Consider the following 12,816-nt stretch of genomic DNA (forward strand, 5'->3'; position numbering starts at 1 on the left):
CGACCAAAATTACTCTTATATTCTTTTTGTAGTTTGTATGTACACTTGACAGCATGTCCACGGTGTCTTGTACACGCCAGATGTGACAAGTGGCAGGTCTAGGCTCTTGAAATTGTTCAATTATTCTTGCACTTTTCTTCTCGGTTTAAACGCTTTGCCACTACTGTGTCTTCTTAGCACTTGCTGATGCGATCTGTAATTGTTATTACGAATGGGAGGATAACTTTCCCTTTAGTCGGTTATTTTTTGCTATGTGCGCCATATCTTTTAGGATGAAGTGTGCTATTTATCTCTTTGTCAGATTAGGATTTTTCTTCCGAATGTAACTCTTAAATGATCGATATCTTCCTCGAAGTACTGTGGCCAACAGATGTTTTAATCATAGAAGAAATTTTAGGCAAAGAAGCGCACATTAGACCAGAACCCAATACCTGCATAACAAAAGTCACCAACGATTTTACGATAGGAAAAATGGATGGAGAGTCGTTCACAGAAGTAGATGTAGTTTCAGGGAAGTGTGGTGAGATCATTGTTGTCCATATATGTATTAGTAACGTGGCAGACAATGTAAACAGCATCCTAACAATTTTCGCAGATGATGATGCTATCTGAAAAAATGCTGCATAAATATTTCATCACATTTTAAAGTGGTGTAAATATTGGCAACTTGCTTGAAATATACAAAAATGTAAAACTATGCACTGATAAAACGAGAAAACGTTGTATCCTCTGGCTACAATGTCAAAGATCCATTGTGTAAATTAATCAACTCGTACAATTACGCGGGTGTAGAAATTTGTGAGGACGTGAAATGGAATGGTCACATGGTCTGAATAGTATGTAAAGCAGGCGACAGACTTCGATTCTTTGGGAAGATACTGGGAAATGCAGTTAGTCTACGTAGGAGACTCTTTACAAATAACCTAAACGTTCCATCTTAGAATATTGTTGGAGTTTTTGTGGGATCTATACCAAACTGTACTAACACGAGAATTTGAATGCACACAAATAAGGTTGGCACGAATTCATGATTTCCTCACATGTCTTTTCGTCCGAGGGAAGAGTGTCACAGACATGTTGAAAAAACTGAATTGGCAGATGCACGAAGGTAGACACAAATTACGCTGCGGCAGCCTACTTAAAATATTTAAGTACTAGTATTAAGTGATGAATCTGGAAGAATGATTCATCTCCCCTACATATCGCTACCGCAGGTCCCAGAAGACAGACCCATTTAAGCAGTCATTCTTACAGCGCTCCATAGACGATTGGAACTGGGAGAAAACCTAGCGTATTGTACACTGCGAAGTACCCTCTACCACGCACTTCACAATGGCTTGCAAGGTATGGAGTAATCTAAAGGTAAATATCAACTGCGAAAAATCTGATTCCGTTGCTTTGTCGATCCCGGCAATCACAAAAAAATGTACATGGGTAGGATAAAATGTAGTGGCAACACCGCCGTAACGTGAAGGACGTGCGTCAGTGGCATGCCTGCTGTCTGTAGCTGATAGCAGGTCAGTCGAAGTAGTGCAGTGAGCGGTGACAGCTCAAAATGGTTCAAATGGCTCTAAGCACTATGGGACTTAACATCTGAGGTCATCAGTCCCCTAGACTTAGACCTACTTAAATCTAACTAACCTGAGGACGTCACACACATCCATGCCCTTGGCAGGATTCGAACCTGCGACCGTAGCAGCCGCGTGGTTCCGGACTGAAGCGCCTAGAACCACTCGGCCACCGTAGCCGCCGGTGACAGCTGTGTTTGAGTCAGTTACTGTGTGTGTTCGAGCACCCAGCAGTATGTTTAGGAAACACGAACTTGTGTGGATCAAGATTGAGGTGCCATGTGGCCGGAGTGCGCAACGTTTCCTTGTGATATTGGATGCGATCACCCTGTATGACAATGCACGCCACCACACAGCGAATTCCGTGCATGAGCTCCTATGTACGTGGGGGTGGGAGATACTGGAACACCCACAGTATGCACCCAATATGAGTCCGTACGATTACGACCTGTCCGTGGAGGAACCTGTTCGTAGCATTCGCCACAAGAGAAGACGTCATTCGTGCCATAGTGCGGTCCTGGCAAGACATCGACAGAGCTGGATGCGCTGATGGTGCACAACAACGCCTCTCATTTCTGCGGAAGAAAGTGATCGTGATGTGGGGCAGTATTCGAGGGAATGTAATACGGTGAACGCCTGTCAGTAACGTCCGGTATTAAGCGCAACTGCATTGCCACTGCTTTTTATCCGGCCAATGTAGTACGGCTGCACGGTCGGAGTAGCGTGTCGTGCGAGTCAGTTGTTCGAAGAGCGCACCTGATGGGCGACCTGAGCGTCATCGACGTCGTCGTCGGCGGCGGCGGCGGGGCGGCGTGTGGGGGCGGCGGCGACCCGGCGGCAGGCTGCGGGTCCAGCGAGCGGCGCTTGGCGGCCGTCGCGTCGTCCGACTGTCGGCGGCGCGACACGCTGCCGAAGATGTAGGTCACGTGGTCCACGTCCATGGCGCCGCACCGGCAGCTCTGGCGGCCCGCCGCGTCGCGCGCCCCTTAAAACACTGCCGGCCCGCTGGCGGGCTGGGGCTGGCTGGCGGGCGGGACGCCGGCTTCCCCCTCCCCATCCCGCCTCGCAGCCAGTGCCTGATCCGATTAAACGGCAGCCCCTTCACACACTAGGGGTCGTGCAGCGAGCAGAGGAGAGGCCAACCCGTCTCCATAGCCCGAGACGCTTTCTGTAGAGCAGTCATAGAACAGCCGGGCAAAGCTGCTTTTATTCCTGACATTGTCACAGTTCACTACACTGCTCATCAGCAAATATACACTGACAGAAAAAAATCGCGGCACCAATAAATAATTAATTTACAGTTATAAAATTTCTGGAATGTATTTGTCTAGGCAACATACGATGGGGGATCGAAAAGTTTCTAGCCTAACAAATAAAGAATGACAAAAATTTCATAATACCAGTTTATTTTTCAATATAATACCCGTGTACGCTAATACACTCGCGGGCACGCTCAAGTAACTTCTGCAAACCATTCAAATAAAAGGTCTTCGATTTCGACTTCCACCAAACGTTCACAGCGTCAATCCCTGCATTATCATTGTCATATTGACGTCCTTTGAGGACTTTTTTAGGTCTGGGAAAAGAAAAAATCTGATGGTGTCAAATCTGGAGAATATGGCGGATGACGTAATAATTTGAACCCGCAGTCACGCAGAGTTCCCAGTGTTGTGAGGGCTTTGTGCGCCGGTGTGTTGTCCTGATGCAAAAGAACTCCGCGAGCCAATTTTCCGCGCTTTCTTTTTCTTTATCTCTTCTCTCAAACGGCGCAGGAAGGTGCAAAAAAAAAAAAAAAAATGCTCTGAGTACTATGGGACTTAACTTCTGAGGTCATCAGTCGCCTAGAACTTAGAACTACTTAAACCTAACTAAACTAAGGACATCACACACATCCATGCCCGAGGCAGGATGCGAACCAGCGACCGCAGAGGTCGCGCGGTTCCAGACTGTAGCGCCTAGAACCGCTCGGCCACACGGCCGGCTCAGTGGAATGCACGCTACAGGCCGTCTGGCTCGGTGATGTCTTTGAAGTAACGGGTTTATAACATTTCTTTGTGTCACTGTGGCCCCAAATGCTGCTCAGATGGCTGCTGCGGACGCAGTACGATGCGACAGAGACATAACACCGAGCACGGCAGTCTTCCCTCTCGGTAGTGCCACGTGGTCGTCCGGAGCCCGGTCTTCTTCCAACCGAACATCCTCGTGACCACCGCTGCTAGCAGTCATGAACAGCGGTTACACTCCTGTCAAGTCATTCTGCAGTATCGCAGAGGGAACATCCAGCTTCTAGTAGCGCTATTACACGACCTCGTTCAGAGTCAGGGAGATGTTGATAATACCGCCTTTGTCGCCTTAAAGGTATTCTCGACTGATATCAATCCACCACGTCCAATCTCAAAGGTAACTAACGCTCACGACCGTTAAAGCGTGTTGTATTTAAAGCAAACGTGATTTGCATACTTGTAGTGGCGCTACTACACTCCATCTCATAAGAATAAACCTGACATAAACGAACACAAACGCGATGATTGGTGAAAAGCAGTAGTAAACGTACACTGGTGTTGTTGCGCCCTTGGAAGTAGGTCTTACTTCTGTATTAGATATATTATTACTAAGTTACGTTAAATGAAGCTTTAAGATATTCAAATGTATTAGTAGCCATCAACGTTTTTCTTAATCACGCTGTAGTTATGTACGAATAGTTTGTATATCAAGAATTGTGTATAGTTACAGCCTCTGCACTATTGTGCTCTGATTGTCGCGCTGTTGATACGCAGTATGAAAATGAATGAGGCTGCTTCCTGTTCCATAGTGAAACACGCGGGTGGAACACGGTTAAAAAGTGCTGAGATATAGTTCAAAATGGTTCAAATGGCTGTGAGCACTATGGGACTCAGGGATTTTCTCTGTCTCGTGATGACTGGGTCTTGTGTGATGTCCTTAGGTTAGTTAGGTTTAAGTAGTTCTAAGTTCTAGGGGACTGATGACCATATATGTTAAGTCCCACAGTGCTCAGAGCCATTTGAACCACTATGGGACTCAACATCTGAGGTCATCAGTCCCCTAGAACTGAGAACTAATTAAACCTAACTAACCTAAGGATATCACACACACCCATGCCCAAGGCAGGATTCGAACCTGCAACCGTAGCGGTCGCGCGGTTCCTGACTGAAGCGCCTAGAACCGCTCTGCCACAGCGACCGGCTGAGATATAGTTTGTTCTTAATGTTTGTCACAAATTTACAGAGGAAATCGACATTCAATTTTTCCGAGAAATTGTATTAGGTATAGTTGAATACAGCTGATACACAAGTAAACATTCACGTATAGCGGAATCGGCAGTCGTAATATATAGATAACAAACAGGCTATAAAAAATGTCCGCCACCAGTCTCAATAAAAGTTTATTTATTTGTCACACGACCGGTTTCGGGCTTGTGCCCATCCTCAGGTGTATATACAGTCATGTACATGTTTATATTGCTGGAGATCACGGTATAAATACAAAAAAATTATTTGCTGGTGACTAAACAGATACAAGTGGGACAATTGTAAGTGGCAAGGCAGCATGTTTCGAAAATATATCTGTACTTACATAAAAATGAAGCATCATTATTATAATTACGCTGTGGCGACAGTTTTTCCACTTAGTTGCATACTTGTTATCTTTTTCATGTCCATATTTCAGTTTTATAAAGTTTAGCTGCATATTTCACTATTGCGACGTGCACTCGTGAAATACACTGTGCTTACATACAAACATGTGGGCTACGGTCAAAGAACTTCGACGTAGCTGGTGTAAACATGTTGCTCATACAGAAACATGTAGGTTATGGTCAAAGAACTTAGCCATAAGAAGTGCAAGGACGTTACACATTTAGAAACTTAAAAAGCTATTATAAACTGCGAAGTTTTTTGATGCACATTATGAAATTTTTTGATCCACATTTTTGTCGGAGAACTTAGATCTAGGAAGTACAATGATGTTGTGTATACGAAATTACTAAAAGCTATTACAAATTTAAAAAATGAAAGAACTGTTTTGAGCCACACTGTTGTCAGATAACTTAGATCTAGGAAGTACAATCAAGTTTTACACATGAAATTTTGAAAGCTGTTAGAAATTATGAAAATGACAGTTACAGCTTGTGTTTACAATACGACTTTTACAAATTACGATTATGACACTTGAACTGTTGTATGACTGCTACATCGAATTTCCATAGCATATTACTTTGTTATTATATCAGAGGATAATGAGTTTTTGTTTTTGAATGTTTCATGAAATATGTGGAGATAAGATTTGTTTGCAAGCTTCACTTGTTCACTGAGAATAAGGTCTGGTGAGTTACAGCTATGGATATAAATTTCTAGCTCTTCTATAGCTCTAACTCTCCAGATCTTATTCTCAACGAACAAGCGGAGAGACATTTTCAAGAGCGCTTCTCTGCAAGTATGTGTTGTGTTATGATAGACTATCAGCTGTGTTACAGCACCGTCTTGTAGAACCCCGTTATCTAGACTCTTGAAAATCAGCTTCCAGCAGTATTGGTAGGGGTTACTTTGGCTAAAAGAATAACTACGTTATTCCAGCTTGCCGATCTCTTTCTCATTCTAATCGTCAGGTGAGACTTCATCTATAACAATTCCCGGAAAGTGTATTGGTAGAAATGGTCCTATTTCGTAACCATCAAAGCCCTGAAACTCTTCCCTTTAAATTATTTTTTCCCCGTAGGGATGATGGGAAGCAAACAAAAAAAAAAAAAAAAAAAAAAAAAAAGAGAGAGAGAGAAAAGACGAATGGATCGTTCTCTGGATCGTTCTCATTATCAATAGTGCGTAGTAGTCCAGCCAGTGAAGGCCCATAAAATGTTGAAATGAGAAATATTCGTGTAGTCGCAGATTTTTGTACAGCAGTATGAGAGAGTGCCATGAAGCACATACTAAAAATCCTGATCGGTGAAGGAAGAGTGTGGCGGTGGGGTTGCGTCTGAAGGCCACTTCTGTACTTAATTTTCGAAAACCGCAGCCTCTAAAGAAAACGTATCCTACTACAAAATTAAATTACATTAGTTTTATTACAGACCAATAGTTTGTGCGCAGAGAGCGAGATAATGTTGAAAACCTCGCACACTACACATGCTGACAATATTCTTTCCGACAATCTAAATTTATATTCAAAATTTACATTCTTTTCGCCTTTCATTAATTCATCCTTGCTGTTGCTGTACCTTACCATAAATATTTCTTCGTCTGACAGATACAGTCACAAGTCAAGACCTCACTACCGAGTACCCCCATTACCTACCGCACTTCAACTAAGAATGTATCAGACTGCGCAGAGAGAAAGACTGTGCCACGACAAAACAAAAGATTATTTAACAGTAACATAACATTGCCCTCTCTCTGACGTGCACGTCGGTAACTTACAAAAATCAAAATGACATGCCCATCTTAAAATTCGTACGCATCAGTAAAAAGACGAAAATTTGTTGAGGGAACTTCGTCAAACGTTTTTCCATTCTTGGCACAAGTCATATGCAAGAGGCACCTCTTGCGTTGACCAGGGTGATTTTCTGAATCAAAGTCTGCTGACTGGTATATTGTGAAACTGAATGTGTAGAAGTGAGTTCTAATAAGTAGTACACTTTTGTAACTCTCTTGCAGCTGCCGCTTCTCGTCTGATTGATTGTGATGCAATACCACATAATACAGGCAGTCATGGAAGTGGTGTTGATTTAACAGTGCCATTAATTCTCATTGATTGATTTAGTTAAATATCAACTTCGTGTGCATGAGCGCTGTTTATACGTACTGAAGCACAGTACTTTGCTGTAGAGTAAACCAACGCCAATGTAGCAGTACGAAAACTATCTACGTTAGTACCCCTTGCTGTCCACCTAGTTTTGTAATAATATCAATTCTGGTGTTCACTTTGCCATATTTTCAAAATGGCTCTTAAAAGTAAGGACTCTGTCCAAAATGGCTCCCAAAGTATTATGGGTATGGGTTTTGTTCCAGAGTAACGTTTTAGAAAACTATATTTAATTTGTGATTCGCCTCACTGTTATTAAGATGATAAACATTTTCCCCTCTTTCAGACGGATTTGGCTTCAATTTCCAGTTTTCATGTAATCATCCACTATGTGTAAATCGAAAAAGACGAAGGGGACGACCACCGGACAGATGGGCCAGACACTTAAATAAAAAAGCCGGACTGAACTGGTAACAGGAAATTCAACATCGGCCGAATTGGAGGAATCTGCAGGGATCCTACATTGCAGGCCGACTCAAAGAGGACATATTACCAAGTGATCGAACTGGCTGATGATGCTGATGATGTGTAAATCTCTGCTCAAAGCGCCTTCAAACTCCTCCACGTTTCCTGCTTGACAAGCCAGTGATGGGTCATCAGCTAACTGTTTAGCATTAGTGTTGGTCATATCGGTGGTGTAAGAATCAAAAGGGGTTCGTGATAGAGCAGAGCCAATGGGTAGCCTATCATTCATCCTTCCCGATCTACTAACTTTCCCTCCAAGGAATACCTGGTATCGCCTCATGCTAAGTATTGAAATGACTGTTGATATTTGTTCACTGTCAGCTTCCCTTATAATTTGGATACACAGACGGCAGTCGCGCTTACTTTGTTTCTCAGACACCGCTCATCTGTGATACAGCACGTGTGCAATAACATCTCTGCGTCGGCAGCTCCTCAAGGATGCTGGTCGCAGAGACAGGCAGTCTGCATAGTGTAATCATGATGTGAGTCACGGCCGAGGAAGCAGCATGATGAAAATTTATCTTTATTGAGGAAACTGATTTTATTATACGGTTTTTGTAATGTTTACCGCAAGACAGAAACATTTTTGAATGATTTGATGAAGACTTCGTAATAAGGTAAGAATTAACTTCCTTTGGTTTAATTGTGCGCGAGCTGCTGCCCACACACCATTATAACAATTTAGTATCCAACACAGAACTGTACCCTCTTCTTAATTAGATAACATTAGCGACAATTCAGGAAAGATTAACTCAATTAATGCAACATTTTATGATATATGCTGAACATATATATTTTGTTATAATTCTTTGAACATGATACTGCTAAATAAACAACTTTAAAGTATTTTTAGAATTTGTCATTTCTTTGCAAATCTTGGTTATAATGAAGAATACTTTTGTAAAATCACTTTTCTAAATTTGCCAGCGAACTTTTTAAAGGAATCGGCATTAACGTCAATTTGCAATGTCATCATCCATTTTCCAATCTTTATCGTTAATTAGATGAAGTTCCACAATTTCAGTTTAAAATGCAGACACATTACGTGGACTCAATCCATACGGACTTCATCTGTAGTTGGTTTGCCGCCTTTTTACTAGCTTTCGTTGGCAGCAGCAGCAGCAGTTTCCAGAGAGCTGTTGCCCGAGCGTTACTCATTGTCATAGGTAAGCCAAAAGAGGAACGGAAAGAATTAAATTTCAGATTTCAAGAGACTTCCTTTCAGACGACCAAAGATCAGTTAAAGTTTTGTCAAATGTCGAGTCAGAGAAGTAAGAAAGTGTGGAACAGAGTGTTACGATTTTTGAAGGGAACTTAGATAGAATCTGGTTTTCTTTATTAGGCGACTGCGTATATTTTCTTGCAAATCACGCAGTCCGATTAACTTCTGTTTCGATTCATTGTTTGCAATTGGCGTATCTTCTCAAACAACCTTTTAGACAATCCAAGCAAATCAATTGCCAATGCAAAATCAATAAATAGAAACTATTAGTAGAACTAATAATTTTTTAAAAGAAACTTTTGCTTGGCGACATCTGTTCAAAGGACGGGCTTCGTGGACTTTTTGCGAATTTTTAGTCAGATAGAGGCACTGCTTTTTTATTAAATTTCTGATACATATGTATTGCTTTTGTAATATCGCTGCGCTGTTTACTAACCATTTGTGTATTCTTTTTTCGGCTTAGTAAAAATAGTTTTGAGTTTCCAGTTTTCTATACTTCGTAAAAATATATCTCACCAATACGCCAAATGTTGAAGGAAAAACTGGGTCTAGAAGCACGAACAACAAACGACCTCAGAATCAGAGATCTTCGATTCCCACCGCAACGATGTCTTCCGGTGAGTTAGCAGATAATCAAAGTGTATTCAAACCTGACGTAACAATGTAAGACGCGACTGTATTCCACGCGAACAGTCAGCTTCTGCTCAACACAGACTCGTTACAGAGTAGTGAACGCACCATATGTTACAACTAGAATATTTCATTTCCAGACAATTGTCGCGATTCTAGAGTGACAAACGAGGATCCATTCTAGCAGACACCAAATTTTGCTTGAAAAACTGCGTCACAAAGAACACAAACAAACACTATCACCAAACACGAATGTCACAATTCTTACATAGCATTAATCTTATCCAAATTAAAATAAGGAGAAGAATTAAAGACACATTTCACTGCTCAGTTTGACGAATTTACCAAGAAACAGGAAGAACGCATTAAATCTTTTGAAACGAGCTTGAAAGAAATTTCTACCCCAATTCAGACAATGACAGGAGAAATCACAGAACAAATAAGTAATGACATTAAACCGAAACAGACAAATTTAGCAAAACGAGTCGAGGAGATTTCCACTTCCCAGAAACGTTCAGATGAACGCCACCACAAAAGACAAATCAGTAGACGACAGACTCAAGGACATCACTAACAAAAACACCAAGGATAAGGAACAGATCATGGCAAAAGTCGACAATGTAGTACCCATTACACTAGCTACAAACTTGCAACAACAGTCACAACTACACACACAACAATCAGGGGAAGAGACGAAATCACTACACACACTAACGAAATACGTGGACTTGAAAACTTAAGAATAGTACCACTCTTTAAAGGAACAGTTAGATGGTCTTTCGCAGAGAACGTCACAAATTAATTTGAATTCCGACCTTCACACTGATGATACACATCCAATACATTTTACCAAGACGGAAGAATACTACTCACTTGAACAGTTCAAAGAAGGACAGATGATTATAAATGAGAACCAAAACATGAAGTTACAGACTATAACAACGGAAGACACCATACATGACTTCGACTGACAACATCACAGTTGTGCACAGGAACCATTATACACAGATCGTCCAGGCAGACTTGTTGGAGAAAGAGATTAGACAAACAGAACTCGTCAATTATTTTCGTCGTATCATTGATTGCAAAGCTCTTAACACTTCACCTTTAAGCCAATTAACAGGTAAGGACGCAGTTTGGAATTGGGATAAAGAAGCTCAAACGGAATTTGATAGTTTAAAACATGCATTAATTAACGTACCATTACTTTTCCATCCTCACCTTACTTGTGATTTCTGCATTGCCACAGATTCTGCTAAGTCTGCACTTAGTGCACATTTATTTCAGGAAATTGAAGAGAATAATGTTATAGTACAAAGAGTATTGCTTTCGCTAGCTGTGTTTTATCATATTGAGAACGTAACTATTCAGGTACAGAACTTGAAGTGCTAGCAGTCGTTTGGGCTTTTACAAAATTTCGCTACTTCTTATTTGGAAAAGACACTTTATCGACCACCGTGCACTGCAATTTTTAGTGACCGCAGAATTCTCCCACAGACGTTTGACTCGTTGGGTTGGCCATTTACCACTTTGTAACATCCCCTCTGCGGAATGACAAACCCTAATTTATAACGTACTGGACCCATTGAACTGTCTGGTACGGTAAGAGGTAGTTTTACAGGGATGCGTGGCAGATCCTCTTTGTGACTTCCTGCACGTTGGCAGCGTAGTCAGCCTCCGCTCTTTCTTGACCTGTAATCTTACCTGCCATTACCTGCAGTTCAGCCGCTCGTACGTTATTCGCCACCCTGTGGATTCTGGACTTAGCAAATGCTTAGAACTAAGGTTTTGGAGAGGAATTCCGATGCTACTAAACAATGCAACGCAGCTCTGATAAAAGTATTTATATTCGAGAGACTAGTTGGCCTCAAAATACTTGGATACAGTTTACTACAAACAAGTTGCAAAATGTAGTTTGCACGCCAGAATCCAGTCAGATAGCGGTCAGATGGATATGCCCCTCTAAGTGGGTTCAAGACCACTGTCGGATACCGATTGCCTTTGGTTGTTGTCTCAATTAGGCTAATCTCAATTGTGATCGTTTTAATATCCTTCACTCAGCTGCCACGCGGGTCTTTTCGTGCACAAGGATCTTGTATTACCGGATGCCACGGAACTCAGTCATTACTTACACTTAATACCCCACATAAAAATAAGCATAATCATAACCAATTGGTCATAATGATCATTGGCAGAAACCAAAAACAGAATTTCAACACAGAGGCGAGCACAGCAGCTGACTTACCGTGTTCAATGACTGTCGTGTTGTTGCATGCACCAAGCTTTGCTCAATTAACTATTTGCTTGTATACCTCAGTAATTGTCACATATTAAGATAAACATTCATTCACAGTCAAAATAATTTCACCATCTACACGCACATTCCTTTGTCACGGTCTTATACAGATTTAGCCAAAAAGCAAAGCTTAGTTGGAAATCTTGCGGGAGCGCAATTGCCGGCTATCGTACTGCTCCCCGGTCTAATCGCTAGTCCTCCACAATGGCGAGCTGTGCGCTCTTCTCCACCACTAAACCGCTTCTGACGTCAGCCACCATCTCTGCCCTTAAAACAGACACATTTTACCTTATATTTTCTGCGCAAATACACTTTTGATTTACGCGCTTCTGCAAATTTTACTCTGTTCCTCTGCTCTAATTTAAAGTTTTTTTCAAACGAACTACTTTTCTACCCTTCGGCAGTCTATTGTCGTACCGTCCACCTTCTCCATCCGCAAGGAGTGTCCGCCTGTGGGTGCAGCGTCGTATTTCTAAGCTACCCCTGGTTTTTCTGTGTCCTTCCGCCTTCGCGTTCTTGCAAGTCACCGTGCTGGCGTACCGCTGCCGACATGGCTCTTATCGTAACCGTTCGGCACGCTGCCTCCGCTCTGGCCGTCCGTCTGTCTGCCATCCCTCTGCATTCTAATCGGGGCTCGCTTAATTAAAAAGGCTAGAACTTTAGTTTTATTGCCTGTACAACAACCTGGTTTCTTTCTGAAGCCACCTCTTATTCTTAGGTGTCACAAGAAGTTCTTAAAACTATTGCTTATCTGAAGCGCCGTCATTGGTGCACAGCACATAGCCACATTTCAGGGTGCTGTACCTGCAGGAATTTCAGTT

General features: G+C 42.0%; 1 protein-coding gene across 1 annotated transcript in view; it reads right to left on the minus strand.

Moving 5' to 3' along the window:
• Positions 1–2,367, minus strand: part of LOC126260520 (tripartite motif-containing protein 45) — a 146,844-nt gene extending 144,477 nt beyond the window's left edge. The window contains exon 1 of the mRNA XM_049957851.1: positions 2,325–2,367. Within this exon, the coding sequence (XP_049813808.1) occupies positions 2,325–2,347 (23 nt within the window). The 5' untranslated portion in view covers positions 2,348–2,367. The remainder of the gene's footprint in view (positions 1–2,324) is intronic.
• Between the last annotated feature and the right edge of the window lie 10,449 nt (positions 2,368–12,816).

The sequence above is a fragment of the Schistocerca nitens genome, chromosome 5 (assembly GCF_023898315.1).
Source record: "Schistocerca nitens isolate TAMUIC-IGC-003100 chromosome 5, iqSchNite1.1, whole genome shotgun sequence".
NCBI classification, from domain to species: domain Eukaryota; kingdom Metazoa; phylum Arthropoda; class Insecta; order Orthoptera; family Acrididae; genus Schistocerca; species Schistocerca nitens.